The 26,021-nt window shown below is 44.5% G+C and overlaps 1 protein-coding gene across 9 annotated transcripts in view; it reads right to left on the bottom strand.

Moving 5' to 3' along the window:
* The window catches only part of WNK2 (WNK lysine deficient protein kinase 2), a 154,902-nt gene that overhangs the window by 61,334 nt on the left and 67,547 nt on the right, over positions 1–26,021 (bottom strand). For 6 of the 9 annotated variants that reach the window (XM_069575635.1, XM_069575632.1, XM_069575631.1 and 3 more), the window contains exons 11-19: positions 25,736–25,927; positions 23,627–24,181; positions 21,214–21,507; positions 20,594–20,643; positions 19,649–19,817; positions 19,446–19,562; positions 18,925–19,095; positions 18,609–18,654; positions 18,004–18,123 (exon numbers count right to left, since the gene is read on the bottom strand). In XM_069575635.1, coding sequence (XP_069431736.1) covers positions 18,004–18,123; positions 18,609–18,654; positions 18,925–19,095; positions 19,446–19,562; positions 19,649–19,817; positions 20,594–20,643; positions 21,214–21,507; positions 23,627–24,181; positions 25,736–25,927 — 1,714 coding nt within the window. The remainder of the gene's footprint in view (positions 1–18,003; positions 18,124–18,608; positions 18,655–18,924; positions 19,096–19,445; positions 19,563–19,648; positions 19,818–20,593; positions 20,644–21,213; positions 21,508–23,626; positions 24,182–25,735; positions 25,928–26,021) is intronic. The other 3 variants (XM_069575629.1, XM_069575628.1, XM_069575634.1) reach the window with 2 other exon arrangements.

Consider the following 26,021-nt stretch of genomic DNA (forward strand, 5'->3'; position numbering starts at 1 on the left):
GTAAGTTTTGGCACATCATGTTTCCATTTTCCTTTATATCAAGATATTTTTATTTCCTTTTTAATTTCCTCTTTGACCCATTTGTTATTCAGAAATGCATTGCTTAATTTCCATGTATTTTTACACTTTCCAGCTTTCCTCCTGTTGATTTCTAGTTTCATGACATTGTGGTTGGAAAAATAATCTGATGTGATTTCGGTCTTCTTAAATTTGTTAAGACTTGTTTTATAATCTAACAAACAATCTATCTTGGAGAATGTTTCACCCGCACTTGAGAAGAATGTGCACTCTGCTGTTTTGAGTAGAATGTTCTGCTTATGTCTGTTAAGGTCCATTTGTTCTAGGGTCCTTTTGTTCTATATTTTCTCATGGATTTTCCATCTGGAAGGTCTATCCATTATTAAAAGTGAAGTAGTTTAAGTCCCCCACTATTAGTGTACAGACATCTGTTTCTGCCTGCAGACCTGTTAATATTTGCTCCATATATGTAGGTGGTCACATCTTAAGTACATACAGAATTACAACTGCTATATCCTTTTGATAAACTGATTATAGAATGACTTTCATTGCCTCTTGTTACAGATTTTGACTCACAGCCATTTTGTCTGATAACACTGCCCCTGCTCTCTATTGGTTTCCATCAGCCTGTAATATATCCTTCACTTTCAGGATATATACGCCACTAAAGTTGAAGTGAATCTCCTGCAGACAACATACATAGTTTTGTCTTATTTTTTAATTCACTCAGCCACTCTGTACTTTGGCCACCTGATGCAAAGAGCCAATTCATGTAAGATCTTGATGCTGGGAAGGATTGAGGGCAGGAGAAGTGGGAAACACAGGATGAGATGGTTGGATGGCATTGCCGATTAAATGGACATGAGTTTGAGTAAACTCCGGGAGACAGTGAAGGACAGGGAAGCCTAAGCATGCTGCACTTCACAGGGTCCCAAAGAGCAGGACATAATTTAGCAATTGAACAACAACTCTATATTTTGATTAGAGACATTAATTCATTTTCATTTAAAGTAATTATTGATAAATATGGACTTACTAATTGCCATCTTCTTGCTTTCTGTTTCACACTTCTTTCTTCTTCTCTTTCTTCCTTTCTGATCTGACGATTTTCTATAGTGGTATGCTTTATTTCCTTTATCTTTTATGTATAGGTATTTAGTCTGTGACTGCCATGAGGCTTAAAATAAAAATATAGTTATAACAGCCTATATACTTTTACCACTGAATTTTATACTTCCATGTGTTTTCATGAGGCAGGTACAGTGGTGATGAACTCCCTCTACTTTTGTTTGTTTGGGTAAAGTCTTTATTTCTCCTTCATTTCTGAATGACAGCTTTGCCAGTTGAAGTAGGATTCTTAGTCATCAGCTTTTTTCTTTCAGAATTTTGAATATATCATTCCACCCTCTCCTGCCTTACAAGGTTTCTTCTGAGAAATCTGCTGAGAGTTATTTTTTTTCATATAAAACAAGGTTTTTTCTCCCAATTGCTGCTTTCAAAATTCTTTGTCTTTGATTTTTGATAGCTTTATTATAACGTATCTTCGAAAAATCTTCTTTGGGTTACATCTATACAGGGACTTAAGAGATTCATGGACACAGATGTTCATGATCTTGTCCTAGATTTGAGAATTTCTTTTAATTTATTTTTAATTGAAGGATAATTGCTTTACAATATTGTGTTGGTCTCAGCCATACATCAACATGATCCAGCCATAGGTATACATATGTTCCCTCTCCCTGGAACCTCCCTCCTGGAAATTTCTTAAAATAAGTTTCCTGCCCTTTCTCTCTCTCTTCTCTGGGGATGTCCACAGTGAAAATGTTAGTTACTGGATGGAGCCCCATAATTCACATAGGCTTTCTTCACTTTTTTTCATTCCCTTTTCTTCTATGACTTGATAATTTCAAATGACTCATCTTCAAGTTCACAGATTCTGTCTTCAGCTTGATCAAGTCTATATGGCACACTTGATCTCTATTGCATTTTTTTAAACCTCATTCACCATATTTCTTCAGCTCCAGAATTTCTGTTTGGTTCTTCTTACCATTTCTGTTTCTCTGTTAAACTTCTCATTTTTGTTTGTGTATTGTTTTCATGATTTTGTTGTCTACATGTGTTCTCTTATAACTCACCAAGTTTCTTTAAAACAATTAAGTTTGAATTCTATGGCAATTCATAGATCTCCAATTCTTTGTGGCCTGTTACCGGATAATTATTCTGCTCCTTTTGGTGGTGTCATTTCCTTGCTTTTTTCCATGTTTCTTGTAACTTTGTGTTGATGTCTGTGTATTTGATGGATCACTCATCTCTTCTAGACCTTACAAACTGATTTTGGTGGAGAAGACCTTTACCTTCCAGTGGGTACAGGGAAGCTGGTTGGATGGAGTATGTTGATTGCAGGTGCAGGGCAGGCCCAGCACTGTAGTCTCTGTGCAGCTCACCAGCTGAGGTCAGTATTGGCAAGGATGGTATGAGTCCTCAACTGCAGGTAGCTACAGAGGCTGTGGGACTATTGGGGTCTACAATAGTGAGTTTGTGGGCACCTTCTGATCCTTTTTTTCCCATGGGGATTTTATTGCTGATAGGCTACCTCTTAGCACTGGATCCAGCCTGTGGACACTCTCCTGGCAGTGGTAACACAGGTGTCTGATGTATAGCTGCTGATGGCACAGAGACACAGCAGAAGTCTGGAGTGCAGGCACTCACAGAGGGATGATGGCTCCAGGTTCTGGTGTGCTGACTGGTTCACAATGGTGTTGGCTCCAGCATCTCAGGTGCATGAGTGTGCAGCTACCATGCAGCTGGGATCTGAAGCATGGATGCTACCACAACAGCCAGGGTTCTGGGGTCTGGGGTATGCACAGGGTTGAGGGAGGCAGCCGGCAGTCCTGGTCCCAGGGCAGCAGACCAGCAGCTTCTTCTGGGGAGGGAAGAATAAGGTGCAGCAGCATCTCTCTCCCTAGGGTGTCTTGTGGTGGTGATGGCTGCTGGGCTGGTTAACTCCATGGTGAAAGCACCCAGCATTCTCTGTGGAGTAGGCAACTGGGGCCCATGCCCACTATCACTACAGGTTCCTCTGCTGTGAAAGCTGTGGGGAAGTTGCAGCTGCCATGGGGGCGGTAAAGGTCCTTAGCCACAAAGGCTAACAGAGTCCTTCACAGACCTGGCCACTGGGGACCATGGTGGCACAAGCTGTGTAGCTGATACAGATACCTCGATCTTTTTTGTTCCTTGCCATCTCAGCTGATTCCCCCTAATCCTTTCTGTTCATTAATTCTTCATTTCTGCTCCACTGTGTTAACACAGGTTCTTAACTGGAATTCTGAGCCATCCCACGGCCACTTCCGTTCATGTATCGATGTCCAACTGTTGTTTTTATGTGAGGACAGATGCTGATATCTCCTGCTCTGCAATCTTGCTGACATCACTCCACCCCCATTATCCTCTGAGGGTCTATTTCAATCTGATTTTTTAATCTGGGCAGAGTTTTCCACATCTCACATGAACCTTTTGTCCTTTTCTTTTCTTCTCAACAATTATTACCTCTTTTCCAACATTTGAGTGAGTCCACCATTCTCACTATCATGAACAACTTTCTGGTTTGACGATAGAGCATTCATCCCTTCCCTCATGCAGCAGCACTCTTAAATTTCCTCCAGGGAACAGCTTTCTTTATTTTCAAGTTCAGGGATGTGCATATAACTTGGGAACAGGTTGGTCTGTGCAGCCACCTGGTCACATGACTGCTTTAGTTCTGCATAGTGGAGTTAGGCTCAGAACTTCTGAATCCTTCTGAAAAGTGATAATTCTCCTGCCTATATTTGAATCTGGAAGACTATACACTGTAGCTGTTCCAGCAATCTTCTGATCACAAAATATAAATGTGAGGTTTTTAATTATTCAACTTTTTAACATGTATGGCACTCTTCAGATTTTATTTCTTCTTATGTTAGTAAGAAGTGTGCTAAGTTGTATTTCTCCAGGACATATATTTGCCAGATTGTAGCAATGTCCCTTTTTCATTCCTGATATTGACTGTGCCTTCTCTCTTTCCTAGAGTCAGTCTCACCAGTGGCTCACCAGTTTTATTTGCCAAATCAAAGAAACAACTTTAAGCTTTGTTGATACTCTATATATGAACAAAGCTAGTGGAGGTGATGGAATCCCAGTTGAGCTATTCCAAATCCTGAAAGATGATGCTGTGAAAGTGTTACACTCAATATGCCAGCAAATTTGGAAAACTCAGCAATGGTCACAGAACTGGAAAAGTTCAGTTTTCATTCCAATCCCAAAGAAAGGCAATGCCAAAGAATGCTCAAACTACTGCACAATTGCACTCATCTCACACGCTAGTAAAGTGATGCTTAAAATTCTCCAAGTCAGGCTTCAACAACACGTGAACTGTGAACTTCCAGATGTTCAAGCTGGTTTTAGAAAGGCAGAGGAACCAGAGATCAAATTGCCAATATCTGCTGGATCACTGAAAAAGCAAGAGAGTTCCAGAAAAACATCTATTTCTGCTTTACTGACTATGCCAAAGCCTTTGACTGTGTGGATCACAACTAACTCTGGAAAATTCTGAAAGAGATGGGAATACCAGACCACCTGACCTGCCTCTCGAGAAATCTGTATGCAGGTGAGGAAGCAACAGTTAGAACTGGACATGGAACAACAGACTGGTTCCAAACAGGAAAAGGAGTCCATCAAGGCGGTATATTGTTACCCTGCTTATTTCACTTATATGCAGAGTACACCATGAGAAATGTTGGGTTGGATGAAGTACAAGCTAGAATCAAGATTGCCAGGAGAAATATCAATAACCTCAGATATGCAGATGACACCAGCCTTATGGCAGAAAGTGAAGAAGAACTAAAAAGCCTCTTGATGAAAGCCAAAGAGGAGAGTGAAAATGTTGGCTTAAAGCTCAACATTCATTAAACGAAGATCATGGCATCTGGTCCCCTCATTTCATGGGAAATAGATGGGGAAACAGTAGAAACAGTGGCTGACTTTATTTTTCTGGACTCCAAAATCACTGCAGATGGTGACTGCAGCCATGAAATTAAAAGACACTTACTCCTTTGAAGGAAAGTTATGACCAACCTAGATAGCATATTGAAAAGCAGAGACATTACTTTGTCAACAAAGGTCTGTCTAGTCAAGGCTATGATTTTTCCTGTGGTCATGTATGGATGTGAGAGTTGGACTGTGAAGAAAGCTGAGCGCCGAAGAATTTATGCTTTTGAACTGTGGTGTTGGAGAAGACTCTTGAGAGTCCCTTGAACTGCAAGGAGATCCAACCAGTCCATCCTAAAGGAGATCGGTCCTGAGTGTTCATTGGAAGGACCGATGTTGAAGCTGAAACTCGAATACTTTGGCCACCTGATGCAAAGCGCTGCCTCATTGAAAAAGACCTTGATGCTGGGAAAAATTGAGGGCAAGAAGAGAAGGGGACGACAGAGGATGAGATGGTTAGATGGCATCACTGACTCAATGGACATGGGTTTGGGTGGACTCCGGGAGCTGGTAATGGACAGGAAGGCCTGGAATACTGCAGTTCATGGGATTGCAGAGTTGGACACAACTAAGCAACTGAACTGAACTGATACTCTATTGTATATTTATTTTGTATTTCATTAATTCATGTTTTTATTTCTTCCTTTTAACTGCATTCAATTTTCTCTTCTCTAACTTTTTACAGTGGATATAGTTTGATTGTTTCTAATCTTTTCTCCTTTCTAAAATGTGCATTTGAGACTGTAAAATTTCTGCAAAATATAGATTTAGCTGCATTCCACACATTTTGATAATTAATGTTTCATTTGCATGATTTTCATATCATTATTATTTAGAATAGTTTCACAACTTACATTATAATTTTTTTGTTGCTTCATGAGATAAACCCATTTCCTAACTGTCAAATTGTGGAGACTTCAGGTATCTTCTTGTTTTTCAGTTCTAGCTTACTGCCAATTGTAGTTAAAGAACATGCATTGAATGATTTCAATCCTTTTAAATTTGAAATTAGCTTTGTGTCCTGTATATGGCTAATTTTAAAATATCCTTTGTGTACTTGAAAATATTGGCATTCTTCAGCTATTGGGTGTCCTACATATGAAACAAAACTGCTAATTCTACTGTTGAAATCCTTTATATTCTGAATTTATTTTTGTCTTCCCACTTGAAAAGTTAAAACTCTCATGATGATTTTTTCATTTATTTCTATTAATTTTTGTTTTATATATTTTGAGGCTGTGTTATTGAAGACATGCAAATATAGAGTTATTTGATCTTCCAGGAGAAATGAATCTTTCATCATTACTTTTTTGTCTATTTGTCTGATATAAAAGATCTATTCTAAGGGACTTTCCTGACAGTCCAGTGATTAAGACTGCACTTCCACTGCAAGGGGCACAGGTTTGATCCTTGGTCAAGGAACTAAGGGGCTTCCCTGGTGGCTCAGGGGTAAAGAATCTGCCAGCAGTTCAGGAGCTGCAGGAGACAATGGCTTCAATCCCTGGGTCAAGACAATCCCCTGCAGTAGGGCATGGCAACCGACTCCAGTATTCTTGCCTGGAGAATCTCCATGGACAGAGGAGCCTGACAGGCTGCAGCCCACAGGATCACAGAGTAGGACATGAGTAAAGCAACTTAGCATGCAAGCACATAGGGAAGGAAGATCCTACATGGCCCATGGCTCTGCCCACTCCACAAAAGAAAAAAAAACAATCTACTCTAGCCTTCTTTAGGTATTAGCATGCTTTTTTTTTCATTTCTTTACTCGTCACCATTTGTAGTCTTACGTCTTAGTTTGTTATTAGTTTGTTCTCTTTTTTCACATTTGACAAAGTTTGATATTTATTTCATTTACATTTAATTACTCATCTACTAGGGTTAAGACTACCACCTTACAAATGATTTCCTATATTTTCATCATGTTCAATGTTGCTTTTTCTCTTCTTCCTTGCCTTTTGTTTTCAAAAAATTCTTCCCTACTCTACCCCTCCCCCATGACTGTGAAAGTTATCTACTACTTTACAATTCTCAAAAGAGTATTCTATAGACTACAATATACATTCTTGATTGTGGCTCTCTTCTCTAACAATGCAAGAATGCAGGAGCCCTTTGAGTACAATGCCCTTCCCCTGGTAAACACGCCCTTACTTTCACATATTTTAGCAAAACAAATATATTTCAAATCTCTGAAGACACTATGTTTTTAAACAGTTAACACTCCTTTTGACTGGTCTATGTTTTATAATTCCATTATTTTTATTCCTTCCTATATTTCTGACCTTCCATCTGGCATCATTGTGGTTTAGCCTAAAAATATCCCATCTTACATTTGCAATATGTAGGTATTGAATCCTTTTCATTTTTATCTCATCTTAATTTATGTAGCATGCTAACCACCAGGTAGAGATTCAAGATTTATGTTTACTTTCCTTAGCACTTTGAGGATACCAGTATTTCCTAACCCAAAGTCACACAAACATTCTCCTGTGTTTCCTACCATAAGTTTCACAGTTTTCAGTTTTACATTTAGGGTTACATTACATTTTGAGTTGGTTTTTTTATATGGTGTTAAGTATGGATTAATATTCATTTTTCACATATGAATGATCAATTATTCCAAGACTAGAAAAACCTATTCTCTTTTCATTGAATGTCCTTTATATGTTTATAAAAAACTAAGTGTCTCTCTGTCTTCTCTTTATTCTATTTACCTGTAATTACTCCAATACCACACCTTCATGGATTACAGTCTTGTCATGAGTAACTTGAGTAACTCAATGAAGCTATGAGCCATGTTGTACAGGGCCATCCAAGATGGGTGGGTCATAGTGAAGACTTCTGGACAAAATGCAGTCCACTGGAAAAGGAAATGGCAACCCATTCCAATATTCTGGAGTGGTTTCTTGCATGGAAAACCCCACGGACAGTATGAAAAGGCAAAAAGATATGACACCAGAAGATGAGCAACCCCTAGGTTGGAAGGTGTCCAATATGCTACTGGGGAAGAGTGAAGGGCAATTATTAACAGCTCCAGAAAGAATGAAGTGGATGGGCCAAAGCAGAAACAATGCCCAGCTGTGGATGCATCTGGTAGTGAAAGCAAAGTCTGATGCTGCAGAGAACAATATTGCAAAGGAACCTGGAATGTTAGGTCCATGAATTACAGTAAACTGGATGTGGTCAAGCAGGAGATGGCAAGAGTGAACATTGACATCTTAGGAACCAGTGAACTAAAATGGATGAGAATAGGCGAATTTAATTTAGATGACCATTACATCTACTACTGTGAGAAAGAATTCCTTAGAAGAAATGGAGTAGCCCTCATAGCCAACAGAAGAGTCCAAACTGCAGTATTTGGGTGAAACCTCAAAAATGACAGAAAGATCTCAGTTCCTTTCCAAGGCAAACCATTCAACACCAGGGTAATCAAAGTCTATGTCCCAACCACTAACATTGAAGAAGCTGAAGTTGAAAAGTTCTGTGAAGACCCACAAGACCTTTTAGAGCTAACACCAAAAAAAGATGTCCTTTTCATCATAAAGGACTGGAATGCAAAAGTAGGAAGTCAAGAGATACCTAGAGTAACAGGCAAGTTTGGTGGTGGAGTACAAAACAAAGCAGGGCAAAGGCTAATAGAGTTTTGCCAAGAGAATGCATTGGTCATAGCAAACACCCTCTTCCAACAACACAAGACTGTTTACACAGACATCACCAGATGGTCAATACTGAAATCAGGCTGATTATATTATTTGCAGTCAAAGATGGACAAGCTCTATACAATCAGCAAAAACAAGACGTGGAGCTGACTATGGCTCAGATCATCAGCTCCTTATTGCAAAATTCAGGCTTAAATTGAAGAAAGTAGGGAAAACCATTTAGGCCATTCAGGTATGACCTAAATCAAATCCCTTATGATTATACTCTGGAGGTGATGAGTAGATTCAAGGGATTAGATCTGGTAGACAGAGTGCCTGAATAACGATGGATGGAAGTTAGTAACACTGTGAATGAGGCAGTGACCCAAACCATCCCAAAGAATAAAAAGGTTAAGTGGTTGTCTATGGAGGCTTACAATAGCTGAAGAAAGAAGAGAAGCAAAAGGCAAAGGAGAAAGGGAAAGATACACCCAACTGAATGCAGAGTTTCAGAGAATAATAAGGAGATATAAGAACTCTCCTGTTCATAAATGAACAATGCAAAGAAACAGAGGAAAACAACAGAATGGGAAAGACCAGAGATCTCTTCAAGAAAATTGGAGATATCAAGGGAGTATTTCATGTAAGGATGGGCACAATAAAGGACAGAAAAGTTAAGGACCTAACAGAAGCACAACAGATTAAGAAGAGGTGGCAAGAATACACAGAAGAACTATACGAAAAAGCTCTGAAAGAACCAGATAACCACAATGACATCATGTCACTCACCTAGAGCTGACATTCTGGAGTGTGAAGTCAAGTGGGCCTTAGGAAGCATCACTACAAACAAAGCTGGTGGAGATATTTAAAATCTTAAAAGATGATGCAGTTAAAGTGCTGCACTCAGTATGTCAGCAAATTTGGAAAACTCAGCAGTGACCACAGGACTGGAAAAGGTCAGTTTTCATCTCAATCCCTAAGAAGGGCAATACCAAAGAATGTTCAACTGCTGTACAATTGCACTCATTTCACATAATAGCAAGGTTATGTTCAAAATCCTTCAAGATAGGCTTTAGCAGTATGTAAACCAAGAACTTCCAGATGTACAAGGTAGGTTTAAAAAAGGCAGAGGAACCAGAGATCAAATTGCCAACATTCGTTGGATCATAGAGAAAGCAAGGGAGTTCCAGAAAAATAATATCTATCTCTGCTTCACTAACTATGTTAAAGCCTCTGACTGTGTGGATTGGAACAAACTGTGGAAAATTCTTAAAGAAATGGAAATACCAGACCACCTAACCTGTCTCCTGAGAAACCTGTATGCAGGTCAAGAAGCAACAGTTAGAATCGAACATAGAACTAACATGACTGGTTCAAAATTAGGAAAGGAGTATGTCAGGCTGCATATTGTCACCCTGCTTATTTAACTTATATGCAGAGTACATCATTTCACATGTACATCATGCGAAATGCCTGGCTGGATGAATCACAAGCTGGAATCAACACTGCAGGAGAAATACCAACAATCTCAGATAAGCAGATGATACCACTCTAATGGAAGAAGGCAAAGAGGAGCTAAAGAGCCTCTTGATGAGGGTGAAAGAGGAGAGCAAAAAAACTGGCTTGAAACTTAACATTCAAAAAACTAACATCATGGCATCTGGTCCCATCACTTCATGGCAACTTTATTTTCTTGGGGTCCAAAATCACTGCCAACAGTGACTGCAGCCATAAAATTAAAAGACGCTTTCCCCTTAGAAGGAAAGCTATGAGAAACCTAGACAGCATATTAAATAGCAGAGATATCATTTTGCTGACAAAGGTCCATGTAAGTCCAAGCTATGGTTTTTTTCTAGTAGTCATGGATGGATGTGAGAGTTGGATGATAAAGAAGGCTGAGCACCAAAGAACAGATGCTTTTGAATTGTGGTGCTGGAGAAGACTCTTGAAAATCCCTTGGACAGCAAGGAGATCAAACCAATCAATCCTAAAGGAAATCAACCTGAATATTCACTGGAAGGACTATGCTGAAGCTCCAATACTTTGGCCACCTGATGCAAAGATTTGACTCAACAGAAAAGACCTTGATGCTAGGAAAGATTTAAGGAAAAAGGAGGAGAGGGTGGGAGAGGATAAGATGGTGAAACAGCTGTCACTGACTCGATGGGCATGAATTTGAGCAAACTCTGAGAGACAGTAGAGGACAGAGAAGCCTGATGTGCTTCAGTCCATGTGGTTGCAAAGAACTGGACATGCCTCAAGTGACCAAATAACACTACCAACAACACCGCACTGTCTTGATCACTACGATTTTATAATAATTCTTGAAATCAGCTAGTATTAGCATTGCAATCTGTTTCTTTTACTTCCAAATTCCAATGGCTTTTACATTTTCACAGCTTTTCAACTGCTAGAAAAAAACTTTTGGGATTCTAGTGGGATCTGCATAAAATCTGTTGATCAGTGAGAGAGAATTAAAACTGTAATAATACTGTGTCTTCTGACCTGAGAATAGGGTACTTCTTTAGGTCTTAAGCTTCCATCCACATTGTTTTGTAGTTCTTACTGAACAGTCTTACAGATGTCTTATCAGATTTAACTCTACATTGTTCATGGAGAATTTGCAGAGGATACTTGCAGTTGTTGAATTTTGTGAAATTCCTTTTCTGCATTTATTTAGATAATCTTATGGACTGCTTCTTTACTACTTTATCAATATGATAAATTACATCTCTTTCCTATAGTTTTTTGGACATATGGAATAGAGCTGTAATTAATTGTATTAATGTCTGCTAACTCTAATAGCTTTGTCAGCTATGGGGAATAAGGGATTTTTCTCCTATTGTCCTGCTTGATAATTTCAGTTGGATATCAGACAATGTAAAACTTGCCTTCTTGGGTGCTGTATGAGTTTGTATTCCTAGTAACATTCTTTGCTATGGGATGCAGTTAAGCTACTCTGGCTTGATCTTTTGATATCTTGCTCTTAAGATTTGTTCAGCAGGACAAGAACAAATTTTAATTTAGGGCTAATTATTCTCCATGACAGAGGCAAGGCCCTTGTCAGTCCTCTACCCAATGGCCCTTGAATTATAAGTCCTTCCAGCTAACTGGTAGGAACAGACATTCCCATACTATGAGTTATAGTAGTATTCCCTCTAATCCTTTGGAGTGGTTCATTTCCTGGCATTAGCTAGTTTCCTCACACACTGTATGCTGGAAAATAATCAAAAAGAATCCTCTGTCAATCCAGAGACTTTCCTCTTTGTGCTCTCTCCTCTCCAAAACTCTACCCACAAACTCTTGCCCCAGGGCTTCCCAAGGCTCTCAGGTCAGTCTCCTCATTATGGGAAATCTGCTGAGCTCTACCTGGTTCCCTCCCTCCCTGCTCTGGGATTGTGAAAACTTTCTTAGTGCAGTCAGCTGAAATGATCATCGAGTTTTTTCAGTCTTGCAGGGATCAATGTCAGTCACTCCTTTATGTTCAAAGTCTTTAAAAAACATACTTTTGTATATTTGCGTGCTTTTTCAGTTGTTTTAAGGGAAAATAAATCCAGTGCCTATTATCCAATGTGACCTAAAGTAAAAGTCTGAGGATCTCTTTTGTTGTCTGTTCTTGTTGCTGCTTTTCTTTCATGCTATATTCCCTCATTATCTGCCAGGTTACGTCAGTTCAATTCAGTTCAGTCGCTCAGTCGTGTCCGACTCTTTTTGACCCCATGAATCGCAGCACGCCAGGCCTCCCTGTCCATCACCAACTCCCGGAGTTCACTCAGACTCATGTCCATCGAGTCAGTGATGCCATCCAGCCATCTCATCCTCGGTCGTCCCCTTCTCCTCCTGCCCCCAATCCCTCCCAGCATCAGAGTCTTTTCCAATGAGTCAACTCTTCACATGAGGTGGCCAAAGTACTGGAGTTTCAGCTTCAGCATCATTTCTTCCAAAGAAATCCCAGGGTTGATCTCCTTCGGAATAGACTGGTTAGATCTCCTTGCAGTCCAAGGGACTCTCAAGAGTCTTCTCCAACACCACAGTTCAAAAGCATCAATTCTTCGGTGCTCAGCCTTCTTCACAGTCCAACTCTCACATCCATACATGACCACTGGAAAAACCATAGCCTTGACTAGACGGACCTTTCTTGGCAAAGCAATGTCTCTGCTTTTCAATATGCTATCTAGGCTGGTCATAACTTTTCTTCCAAGGAGTAAGCGTCTTTTAATTTCATGGCTGCAGTCACCATCTGCAGCGATTTTGGAGCCCAAAAAAATAGTCTGACACTATTTCCACTGTTTCCCCATCTACTTCCCATGAAGTGATGGGACCGGATGCCATGATCTTCATTTTCTGAATGTTGAGCTTTAAGCCAACTTTTTCACTCTCCACTTTCACTGTCATCAAGAGGCTTTTTAGTTTCTCTTCACTTTCTGCCATAAGGGTGGTGTCATCTGCATATCTGAGCATATTGGTATTTCTCCCGGCAACCTTGATTCCAGCTTGTGCTTCTTCCAGCCGAGTTTCTCATGATGTACCCTGCATAGAAGTTAAATAAGCAGGGTGACAATATACAGCCTTGACGTACTCCTTTTCCTATTTGGAGCCAGTCTGTTGTTCCATGTCCAGTTCTAACTGTTGCTTCCTGACCTGCATACAGGTTTCTCAAGAGGCAGGTCAGATGGTCTGGTATTCCCATCTCTTTCAGAACTTTCCACAGTTTATTGTGATCCACACCATCAAAGGCTTTGGCATAGTTAATAAAGCAGAAATAGATGTTTTTCTGGAACTCTCTTGCTTTTTCAGTGATCCAGCGGATGTTGGCAATTTGATCTCTGGTTCTTCTGCCTTTTCACTTTCTTTCAATATATGTTAATTTTTTTTCACTTTTTAAATTATCATACAGTAAAATGGACTTCTTTAGCTGCAGAATTCTGAGAACTTTAGCATACATATATCCATATAATTAGTAGCATAATGCATAGCAATTCAATCATCCCTAAAAAACTTCCTTGTGTTATTATCCCTTTATAATCACATTCTCCCCTCTATCTCTAACTCCTTGGAAACACTGATCTGATATCTACAGTTTTTTTGAGGATGTCATTAAAAATAGGATTATCCAGTATGCAGCTTTTGGAGACAGATTTCCTTCACTCAGTATGCCTTTGGGGTTCACCCATGCTGTTGCATGTGCCAACTGTTTGTTTCTTTCTCAAAGCACCATAGTCTGTTTTTCCAATCACCCACTGCGGGATATTTGGGTTGTTTCCAGTTCGGGCAATTATGCAAATTAACTGCTATAACTATTTACATATAAGTGTTTAGTAAACATGAGTTTTTATTTCTCCTTGATAAAGATTGACTAGTGAAATCGTTGTGTCATATACTGAGTATATCTTTGAGTTTTAAAATATCCAACTAAATATTTTCCAGAATATCTGTACCATTTTGCATTCCCGCTAGCATGAGAGATCCAGTTGCTCCATATCCACACAAAATTCAGTATTGTTAGCTTAGCCAATCTCACAAGTGTGTGATGATTCCTCACTATGGCTTTTATTTGCATTTCCCTGGTAGTCAATGACATTAATTTTTTTAAATGTGCTTAACTGCCATCCTTATATTCTCTTTAGGAAGTGTCTGTTCCAGTCCATTGTCCATTTTTCAGTTGAGCTGTTTTCTTAGGAGTTTTGAGAGTACTTTATTTATTTTGTGAACAAATACTAAGCTGAATATGTAACTTGCAATTATTAGTGTATAGATTGTCTTTTCATTCTCTTAACAGTGGTTTTCACAGCATAAAAGAATTGACTTTGATGATGTCTGATTTATCCATTCTTCTTTTATGCATTATGCTTTTGGTGTTATATCTAAAGACTCCCTCGGCACAGGTCACAAAAGTTCTCCAAAAATTATAATACAGCTTTATATTTTATGTTTGGATATACAATGACTTTTTAGTTAATTTTTGTATAAAGATGTCAGGCATAGGTCAAAGTTCAATTATTGCAGGTGGATGAGCAACTAGTTCAACACCATTTGTTGAAAAGACTATCCTTTCTACATAAAATTGCTTTTGCATCCTTGTCAAAAAATCAAATGGCTATATTTCTATGGATATATTTCTGGGCTTTATATTCCTTTTCACTGTGTGTCAATTGATCTAGGTGTCAATTCTTTTGTCGATACTATACTTTCTAGGTTACTGTAATATTATAATGTCTTGATATTGAGTAGTATGATGGCATCTGGTCCCATCACTTCATGGGAAATAGATGGGGAAACAGTGGAAACACTGTCAGACATTATTTTTTTAGGCTCCCAAATCACTGCAGATGGTGACTGCAGCCATGAAATTAAAAGACGCTTACTCCTTGGAAGAAAAGTGATGACCAACCTAGATAGTATATTCAAAAGCAGAGACATTACTTTGACGACTAAGGTCCGTCTAGTCAAGGCTATGGTTTTTCCAGTGGTCATGTATGGAAGTGAGAGTTGGACTGTGAAGAAGGCTGAGCACCAAAGAATTGATGCTTTTGAACTGTGGTGTTGGAGAAGACTCTTGAGAGTCCCTTGGACTGCAAGGAGAGCCAACCAGTCCATTCTGAAGGAGATCAACCCTGGGATTTCTTTGGAAGGAATGATGCTAAAGCTGAAGCTCCAGTACTTTGGACACCTCATGCGAAGAGTTGACTCATTGGAAAAGACTCTGATGCTGGGAGAGATTGGGGGCAGGAGGAGAAGGGGACGACCGAGGATGAGATGGCTGGATGGCATCACGGACTCGATGGACGTGAGTCTGAGTGAACTCCGGGAGATGATGATGGACATGGAAGCCTGGCGTGCTGCGATTCATGGGGTTGCAAAGAGTCGGACACGACTGAGCGACTGAACTGAACTGAACTGATGATGCTTCCAACTTCATCTGCCTTTTTCAAAACTGCTTTAGCTATACCTTTGTATTTCCATATAAATTTTAGAGTCAGCCTGTCTGTATCTGCAAAAATTACCATTTGAATTTTTATTGGCATTCTATTAGATCTATATAACATTTTGGGAAGAACTGCTGAAATCTTTAAAAATCAACATTTTTAAGGCTGAATCTTCTAATTCATAAACACAGTATGCTTCTCCATTTATTTAGCTCATCTCTAATCCATTTCATCATTACTTTATAGTTTTCACTACACAGATTCTATATGTTTTGTTAAATTTAAAGCTATGTATCTTTTTTTTTAGCTACTATAAATAGTATTCTTTCAAAATATTATTTTTAATTGTTCACTGTCAGCATATAGAAACATAGTTATTTTTGTTGTTGACTACATATCCTATGATCTTGCTAAACTCTCTCATTGGTTCTCAGAGTTGTTTCTGTTTACAATGCCTGTGAATTTTTTCCACATAAAATCATACTAGCTGCAGAGACGGTTTCATTTCTTCCTTTTCACTCCACATGACTTTAAAAATTTGTTTTGGCTATGGCAGCATAGCCAGACTTATGCTGCACACGGGTTTTCTCTAGTTGCGCGAGTGGAGGCTGCCCTGTAGTTGCAGGCGTGGGCATTGCAGTGGCTTCCCTTGTTGCAGAGCATGGGCTCTAGGCCACCTGGTTTTCAGTGGCTGTGGTTCATGGGCCTAGTAGCCTAGTGGCAAGTGGAATCTTCCCAGAACAGGGACTGAACCCGGGTCCCCTGCCCTGGCACACGGATTTCCACCCACTGGACTACCAGTGAAGTCCTCAATCCACATGGCTTTTATTTCTGTTTCTTGTTCATCTGGAATCTAATATTTCTAGTGTGACGTTGACTAGAAATAGAGAGATTAAACATCTATGCCTTGATCCCCATCTTAGGGAAAACACATTTCGCTTTTCATCACTAAACATGATGTTAGCTGTTAGTTTTCTGTAGATGCCCTTTATCGAGTTGAGGATTTTCCATTTATCCCTAGCTTGCTGAGCATTTTTATCATGAATGGGTGTTGTATTTTGTCAAATACTTTTTCTGTATCAACTGATATGATTGTGTACCTTTCCTTTTGTAAGGAAATGAGATTCCCTTTGACATCAATATGGTGAATTAGTTGATTCTTGAATATTGCCTTCCTAGGATATACTCTGCTTTGTTATGGCATATTCTTTTTATATTGCTAGATTTGACTTTTTAACATTTTACTGAGGTTTTTTTTTTCCCCTTCTATATACTTGAAAGATTAGGATATCAGATAAAATAGATAAAAGTGTCTGTCACTTTTTTTTTTTTTGTGGTACTACCTTTATATAGTTTTGATATAAGGGCAATGTTGGCTTCATAAAATGATTTGAAAAGTGTTCCTTTTTCTTCAATTTTCTGGATGAGTCTGTAGAATTGGTGTTATTTCCTTTTTAAAATGTTTCATAGAATTCAACAGTGAAACTATCTGGGAGATATTTTTGACGCTAATTCAATCTTGTTAATAGGTATAGGAGTATTCAGGTTATCTATTCCATCTTGGATGAGTTTTAGTAGTTTGTGGCTTTCTTACAGTTAGTTTGTTTCAACTAAGTCGTCAAATAAATGCGTGTAGGTTTGTTCAAAATAGTCCATGACTATGATTACATGATCAACATCTCTTTATGCTGGGTCTATAGTGATGTCTCCCTTTTTTCCTGATAATGGTATTTTGTGTCTTTTTCTTTGTCAGTCTTACAAGAGACCAGACATTTTTATTTTTTTCAAAGAATCCGTTTTTGGTTTCATTGTTTTTTCTATTGTTTTGTCTCAAATGTCATTGATTTCTGCTCTTACCTTTATTTCTTTCCTTCTGTTTGCTTTGGATTTTCTGCTTTTTCCTAACTTCTCAAGGTGAAAACTTGGGTTATTGATTTGAGACCTCTTTCTTCCTCTAAACATTTACTGCTATAAATTTCCCTTTAATTACTGTTTCAGCTGCATCTCACACATTTTAATATATTTTCATTCTTGTTCATATCAAAATGTTTTCTGATTTTCCTTGAGAATTTTTCCTGCAAAAACACTGGTAGGAAAGGGCAAGGGCCTCACCTGCACTGTGAAGGTAACTGACACGCCCAAGCCTGAGTGCCACCTCGACTTCACTTATTTGGTAGACAACTGGGACAGGGATACAGACAAGGACACAGCCCCACAGACTGCTCTGGGCTTTGGGGTAACAGTGCAGGGTGGGGCTTTTGCACTTTGTTTGGCACACAGCACATGCTGGCAAAACATGAGCACAAGTAAAGTCAGGCTGAGGACCATGAGACAATGTGGAGCAATACACAGGAAACAGACAGAATTATCAAGTAGGCAGGGTTGGGAGTTCTGGCTGCTCATACCTTGGCTGGTGTCTGGCTGCAGGGAGCTCAGAGGAAGTGGGGGTGAAGATTCGGGGGCCTCTACTGCTGGGTGCTCGGCCACCGGACAGATGATAAACCACCTCTTCCCAGTGTGCAGGACTAAGAGGCAGGACAAAAACAGCTGGTGAGAGTGAGTACCCCTCCCTGCCAATACCAGACCTGTCAAATGGGGATTTGAGGAATTCATCTCACACCAGTGGGGAGGATGTACAGCCCACTGAGGGGGCTCCTCACTGGCATTAGAGGATCTCACAAGTTCCCCCAGCAAGGGCTTATTTCCAAGGTCACCTGAAGTACATCAGTGAAGTGGTAATGCTGGCTAGGGGGCCAGCAGTGAGTCCACACTATGCTCAGTCCCCACCCAGACCAGACATGGCTCTTCAGAAAGTGGAGCTGTCCCCAGATGGGGACATGCTCACCATACACTCCAACAACCCCCCAGTGTGATGGCCAAAACCCCTTACAATATGCTCAGTGGGGGGGCCTTATCAAATGCCTACTGGGAGCAGAGAAGGGACAATGGCAGACATGACTCCTCCAAATGCATGTCTGATTGGCAGGGACAGCCATGAAGGGAGACGTACCATTTTGCTGGTACACTGGGGCGTTTGCTTGGGATTGGCGATTCTCCTGAAAGAGGTAAAGGATCAGAACTCAGCCGACTGCATGGAAAAAAAACTTCCTTCAGAGCACAACACTGTCTCAAATCATCTGAGAGGCCTCAAGAGCTCGGACATTTCTAACTGGACAGAAGGCGCCTACCCTCCCGGCCACCTCACCCAACACTGCATGGCACACAGGTTCCTCTAACAGGCCACATCACAGCGCTGTACTTGCAGAGCCTGGAGCTGGGGTATAAGCAGGCCCAGAGCCTCCCAGGACCTCATAAGGGGGACTTACCTCCCCAGCACCCAGGCCACAGGTGCTGAGGTGTGGCGGGCTCACCCCAGGGTCGGAGGCACGGTCCACATCCGTGTCCTCACTGAGCATATCCTCTGCCTTGTCCATGACATCCTTCATCTGCTCAATGAATGTCTCCCGCTCGGCCTGCAGGATGAAGTCATGCTCTACCTGCAAAACACATCAGCCCTGCTGGTGGGGCTGTGCCTCAGGCCACTGGCCACACAGCATCTTCACTGATGGATTCATTTGGTTTCTACTCTGGACTAAGTCAAGAGGGGAGACACGGCCACTGAGCTCAGTTACCAATATCAGGGCTACACAGTTCAGCAAGAAGCCACAGCAGGCCTCCAGGTGATGGGCCAGTGCTATCTCCAAGAGGCAGCCACTGGCAGAGGTGGGCAACCAGTACTCCCCTCGATGGGGCTGGCATGCATGTGCCCAAGGACACAAGGAGACAGCCTCACAGTCCCAGGGGAAGAGCTATGGGCTCATCTGACCAGGCAAGACAATAGCCTCACCATGTAGGTAGCGATCTCGTCAGGCGCGTCCCCATCCAGGTCAAACTTGAACGTCACCATCTTGTGGTTGTGCGTCTCCAACTGGCACTCCACCATCTTGTCACCCGTGTTGCACACCTAAAGGATACTCAGGCAGTGAGACCAGGGAGGACACCGTGCCCAGCCTGCCCTCTCTTGCCAGCCTGCTCTGCCTGGCTACTCACATTCAGGATGGTCAGTCGGGGCCGACTGGCCCTCTCCTGGCGGGAGCGCACACGCGTGGACCTGCGGTGATGTTTCCGGGCGGCCTTGCCTTCCAGCTTTCCCCCACCAAATGCACCTTCGCAGCTGTCACTCATCTCTCTTCCAGAAGGGACGTCAGAGCCTCCATAGCTACATGAAAACCAAGAATGTTACAGCACCCAGGGAACCCAGCCTGCCTCACGTGGGAAACTTGGCTTCCCAGAAAACCAACAGAAGCTTTACTGTCGGGGTGTGCTAGGTGGAAAACCCAGAGGGTCTAAAGCTGGCCATGCACAACAGAGGGACCCTGAGCCCACTGCCCCTCCTCATCCTGTAATATCTGTCCTGTATGGTGATGGGGTCGTACGGAGCATATGACCTTTCTGACCCAGGACCTAAGTCTTTTCAGCTCCTGACCTGTGAATCACACTTAATCGGCTCACAGTATATGTCAGGATTAAGACACAACCCACCCCCATGCCTTGGTTCCCCCATCTGTTGAACAGCAATGGGAACATGTCAACAAGGTGGAACTACTGTGGCATTTGAGCAGAGTTTGCAGAGCACTGAGCTTGGTGCTGGCATGACCACACGAGGCCACTTCCTGTAACTAGGTCCCTCCCTAAATGCAACACTGGCCACGCCTGAGGTGCTGGGAGACCTGGGATGTGGGCCGGACTCTGCCCTGCTCTCCCAGCCTTCCACTGTCCCCGGACCTGGTGACTCTCCATCCATAGCCTCTCCCTGCCCTTGGCATTGCACACCAGCACCAGGACCCGGAATATAAGTGGGAGTATCTGACTACCAAACAACAGCAAGCACTAACAAACCCCCCAGAGGAGCCCCCTGAGGCTCCCCCAGGTCAGGCTTGGAAATGGGCGACGTTGTTAGAAGCTCTGACAAACGAGGGCAAAGTGTGCCATTACCTCTCACAGCTCTGAGGGAGGCTGGGCTGCTTGTCCTGCGAGGCCTGCTCCTGAAATAAAACCATGGAAAGGAGGCCAGGTCACATTCATTCCCCTGCGACACAGCCACGTGCAGTCTGCCATCTCCCCACCATCACCGCCCAGCCCGCCACCCACTCCCTTCTGACTGCAGGGAGCAAATCACGTGCAGGCTGGCAGGAGTGATTTTATGGCAGGGATTTTACGTTTAACACTTAGAGCCAAGCAGATTCCTATAAGCTGGGGCCACCTCCTTTCCAAACATGCTAACCCACTTTGATCATCCCTACGAGGGAGCACATGGCCCAGGAAGAATTATCACAGGTTCTTCCCATCGCCTCCAAGAAAAGCACTCTGAATCCATGTGTAAAAATCAGGGTCTCCAGCTGGATGTGTGATTAAGGAAAATCCATCCAGGGACAGCAGAGGAAGAAGAACAGCACCTGTGGTTGTCCCCGGACACACACTTCCACCTTCCTGAGGGTATTCCTGACTTCTGGAGCTGAGCCGCAAGGTCACAGCACAGGAGGGCTGCAGTGATGCTGGGGTCAGCAATCAGGGTGACGGACTGGGGGCTGAGCCTCTAGGGGAGGGCCACACACCTCGGGGGCTGGCTCCACCGTCAGCTGAACGGTCGGGCAGGGACCAGGGATCCCAGGCCCACTGGGCAGCGGCAAGTTAGCAGGCGGCAGGAGAGCAGCGGTCTGGACAGGCACGCTCTGAGGAGCCGCCATCACTGTGGGGGCCAGAGAGCCGGGGAGCTGAGGCAGGAGCTCGGGGGCAGGAGGCAACAGCACTTCCGGCAGAGGTGGGGAGAGAACGGCGGCAGGCGCGGGCACTGTGGCGACCTGGGTGGTGACATCCACAGCATATGTAGGCGGGTGGCCAAGCAGGATCTAAGGACACAGGCGACAGGGATGCGACTGGGGTGTGGGCCATCGCCTCCCCTGAGGGTCCTGGATCAAAGCAGGCGTTTCCATCACCCAAGGGGGTGAGCAGGTGATGAGGACGAACCTCCCCACCCAGCCACACCCCACAGACAAATCACAGCATGCGTGTATGCAGACTTAGCAACACCAAGGACAAGACACTCTCATGTCCCCATGTGTATAAAATCAAACCTAAAACCGCACTTCATCCATGAACCTCCAGCTGTTGTCAGGCTGAGAAGCTGGAAGCGCGGCACACACTTAGCACCTCTCTGGGCTCCCTGCCACCACCCTACAGGGCCAGATCACCATGCTACGCCACCCCAGCCTCCTGTCAGGTCAAAGCCTGTGTTCCAATCCCAGCCGTGAGCAAGAGGGGCTGCGGACCTCAGCCTTCCATGGGGTGACTTAGAAACTGGGCCAGATTCCCTCCTGTTCCCTCTTTAAAGGCTTTCAGGAGAGAGGCTAAAACAGGCTGAAGGAGAGCCACGGCCTGAAAGGGCCCCAGTTTGGGGTTGAGGTTGGGAATGGGAATGACCTGCTACAGGGCCTACAAGTATGAGACTGATCAGACACGTGGTATGCGGGCTGAGATGGGAAAGCCACAGGCTAGCTGTGGAACTTTCTCTTCTGGACAGATGCCCCAGCCTCCAGGGGAGTCTCTTCCCTTGGCACAGGGAAGCCTCTGGGCAGCCAGCCTAGCTCATCGGTAAACTCCAGACCCTCGGTTGGCAAGACCACTGGGAGGCCACCAGGCCTGGGCAGTGACCTCTAAGCACCCACACCTTCTCCAGCCGCTAACTAAGCAGACGACCCAGTGTCAGCAGTGTGCTGGGCCAGCACAGGGCACAAGACACAGGCCCATCAATGATACCACACACCCCCAGGCCTCCACTCAGCCCTAGGCTCTCCCCAAATGACCCTGAGCCCTGAGTCAGTGTTACTCCAAGAGATCAGGGAGGTGGTCGCTCAGTCAGGGCACTGGACTGACGACAGGCCTCCTCACGCTGGTTTTGAAACAAGCACCAGCCTACTGGGCAATGGAAAATCACCCCTTCTTTCTTGAAATACAAACCCCTTCTCGAAATCAGGGACAAACATCCAGGAGAATCCATGCATACTTATGACAGTGCCTCATTCTAGAATGGATTCAGTGCAAAATGAGCTAGGGGGACACCTGGCCCCGTAGCACACTTTCAGTATGATTCCTCACAACAAAATCAAAAGGGGAGGAGCCTGAGCTTAAAAGGCAAAGGACATGCCCACTGGCACATGGCCATTGAGGCTTAGAGCCAAGGAGGATCCCTAGGTAAAAGGCTCCCTAGGTAAGAGGATGCCCAAGTGAGATCCCTGCCCCTAAGATGAGAGCCCTAGGCCAGCTCCTCTCCACACAGGAGGCTCGGTAACAGGCTTAGAGTTACAAAATGCGCATGGGCTGTGCAGGTGTGTGGAGCCACAGGGAGGTCCTCCCAGCCAGCAAGGGGCGTGTCCCTTCACTGGCAGCCCAACAAGCTGCCCATGGCCCTCACCTGACTCTGAGACGACATCCTTGGGACCAGTGGCCCATGTACACCCAACACGGCCCAGGTCATCACCAACAGACCCCATCAGAACCCCATTTTCCTCATTTGCTGACTGCAGAGATGGGGGCTGTCCACCTACTTTCCTTTGGCAGGTAACAAGATAAGCAGTGTAGCCTCTCCAGCACCCATGGAGGGGCTGATGTGGCTGTACCAAGACTGCCAACTCTAAGCATGTGAGGGCAGATGCCACAATGCCCAGCATGGCCAGGGACCCTCCGCCCCCACAGACAGCTCCTCCAACACCTGGGAAGGAACCAACAGTGAAGCTTTTAGTCACCCCAGTCCCCAAGGCTCCTAACACATGCTGGGAAGTGAGAGGAAACATTAGATATTCCCCACACTGGGTGAGACACTGCAGTCATGGGACAGCGCTGCCTGCTTGTCCATTCCCACTCTGCTACCCGGGTGAAGATCCTGAGAAGGAGCAGAGATCTGTGAGCCCCTTATGTGCTAAGGGGTCTCCCAGCGCCTGAAGGATGGGCCCTGGCCAGCGGGTGGGTTACCTGGCTTCCAGCGCTGGCAGCCGGAGCAGCCTGCTCCGGGAGGCGGGCAACACTCGGCTGGTGGGGCTGCGGCAGCACGGGGGGTGTCGGCTGGGGAGCGGCAGCCTGCACAGTCTGCGCTGCGTGGAGGGGAGAAGGCGGGACGTCGCTGGGCACCATCTGCGGAAAGGCCGCTGGGTACACGGGCTGCGCCGGGAGCTGGGCCACAGTGGGGTGAATGGACAGGGTGGCCACACCCTGTGGGGCCACAGCCAGCAGAGGGATGGCGGTGGCAGTCGCCGCCACATTTGGCACGATGGTCCGGCATGGCACAGCCAGCGGTGCCCCAGCAGGGTGAGGCAGCTTGACTGTCTGCAGAGGCAGAGCCGGCGACGCAGGCAGGGGAGCAGTGGTGGCACTGAGTGGGAGGCTTGGCAAGATGACAGCTGGAGAGAAATACTGAGAGGGGGGAGGCACGGTGGGCCCACTGGTGGCCGGCAGGTCAGGAAGGGCTGTGGGGAGGCTGTCAACTGTGGCCAGCGGAGCGATGGGGGGGACAACAGGAAGTGGAGGCATCTGAAAGAGAACAAGCTCATCAGGACTGGGACCTGCCGGCGGCACACTGCACGGGGTGAGAGGGTCCACATCGCCCCACCAGGACTGGGCCCTGCCGGCAGCACACTGCACGGGGTGAGAGGGTCCACATCGCCCCACCAGGACTGGGCCCTGCTAGCAGCACACTGCACGGGGTGAGGGTCCACATCACCCCCAGCTTCTGCTCCCAAGACACTTTTCATGTAGCTGCTATGGAAGGGAACCAAAACGTAAACCCAATTTAAACAAAACCAAGTATGTACGACACTCAAACAGAAGTAAAGACAGGAGGCCTTAGAAGGATGTGGGATATAGACACAACCTTCAAGAGAGCCCCCATTTAGCACCACCTCAGAGAGTCTCAGGCTAGCCCACTCTCCTTGGTTACTGCAAGGATACTAGGGGTCATAATAGTGACCATCAGATACCCAGCTTTGGCATGTTCTCATTCAGAAGTACCAGGACTGTCTGAGCTACCAGGCTGGCTCCAAATATCTGAAATTACTTTGGTTGATTCCCTCCAATCTGTGTAAATTCAGAATGAGACCAAATTCTTCAACAAGTTTTCTCAAAACAGGCAAATCTTCCAGCCTCTCCTCGCTGGCTGAATGCCCCTGCACCATGCGGCCTGGGAGAGAGCGGCATAACGCAACAGCAAAGCTCCAGAACCTTCTGTGTCTGGTCTTCTATCCTGGAGACATCTCGTGGATTTAGCACTTGAAACATTTCAGCAGATTCTCTGACAGTCCTAAACTAAAGCCTTTCTGGTTATAGACACATGCGCATCACACGACATGTACCTCTGTGCACTTATAAGACAGAAAATACGCAAACTGACCTCTGTGTATTTGAAAAGCTACTAAATGCCACGACCACTGGGAGCAAGGGGTTGGATTAATTAGATGCTGAAAGTGACTCCAGTGTAGGAGTGATGAAGACAAGGCAGGTGACAGGCAACAGCTGACATGAAAGAACCTTCTGAGGGGTGCCTGCAAACCGTAGGAACACTCACATCCTCCCTACAAAGAAGCACTTCCCGTCCTAGCCCCACCAACAAGCAACAATGGGACCCATGAAATGAAAGCCGTCCTGTGGTCAAGATTCACTAGAAACATGCATGAGCACCAAAAGCATTAGCCTGAGCAAGAGCACCCAAGTATCAACCACAAGCTATCACATGGTACTGGTCACATGATGCTCCCCCAAAGACAGTCCAATCTCTGCGGCTGGCAAGCTGCTCAGCTGTCTACTGGTCCCCCAAGAATCCACGGTCCACACAGCCTCAGTAGCTCCATAGAAAACAGTGACCAAAGCTTTGTGCTTACAGCTCCATCCTGGCTCTTCTGGCCTAACTCTGGACTAAACCTTTCCCAATCTTGGATGCATCTGGGGCAGAAGTCAAAGGCAGAACACACCAGCCCAGCTGTCTTGTCACCAGGGAGTGTTTCTTGAGGCACCCACATGCCCTGAGGATAAGGACTGGCCAACCAGGCTTGGGGAACAGGCCAGGCTGGAGAGCAGGGGACAGACAGGTACCTGTGGGGGGATTTGAGCAAGTGGCTGCAGGGGCGCCGGAGGCATCTGGAGGGGCTTCAGCTGAGCAGGGGCCACCACCTGAGAGGTTGGAGCCAGGTACGGAGGCAGGTGGGAGGGCGCTGGCTGCAGAGGGCCCACGGGTTGTGGGGCCAGGACCTGCGGCAAGGGTACCGGCTGGGTCAGGAGAGAAGGCTAGAAAGAGAGAGGGGCTCCTCTTAGATCAATGTCCTCCTGAGATTTATACTTAGACATAACACACATGCACACATACCCACAGTGACACACA

The sequence above is a fragment of the Ovis canadensis genome, chromosome 2 (assembly GCF_042477335.2).
Source record: "Ovis canadensis isolate MfBH-ARS-UI-01 breed Bighorn chromosome 2, ARS-UI_OviCan_v2, whole genome shotgun sequence".
Lineage (NCBI taxonomy): Eukaryota > Metazoa > Chordata > Mammalia > Artiodactyla > Bovidae > Ovis > Ovis canadensis.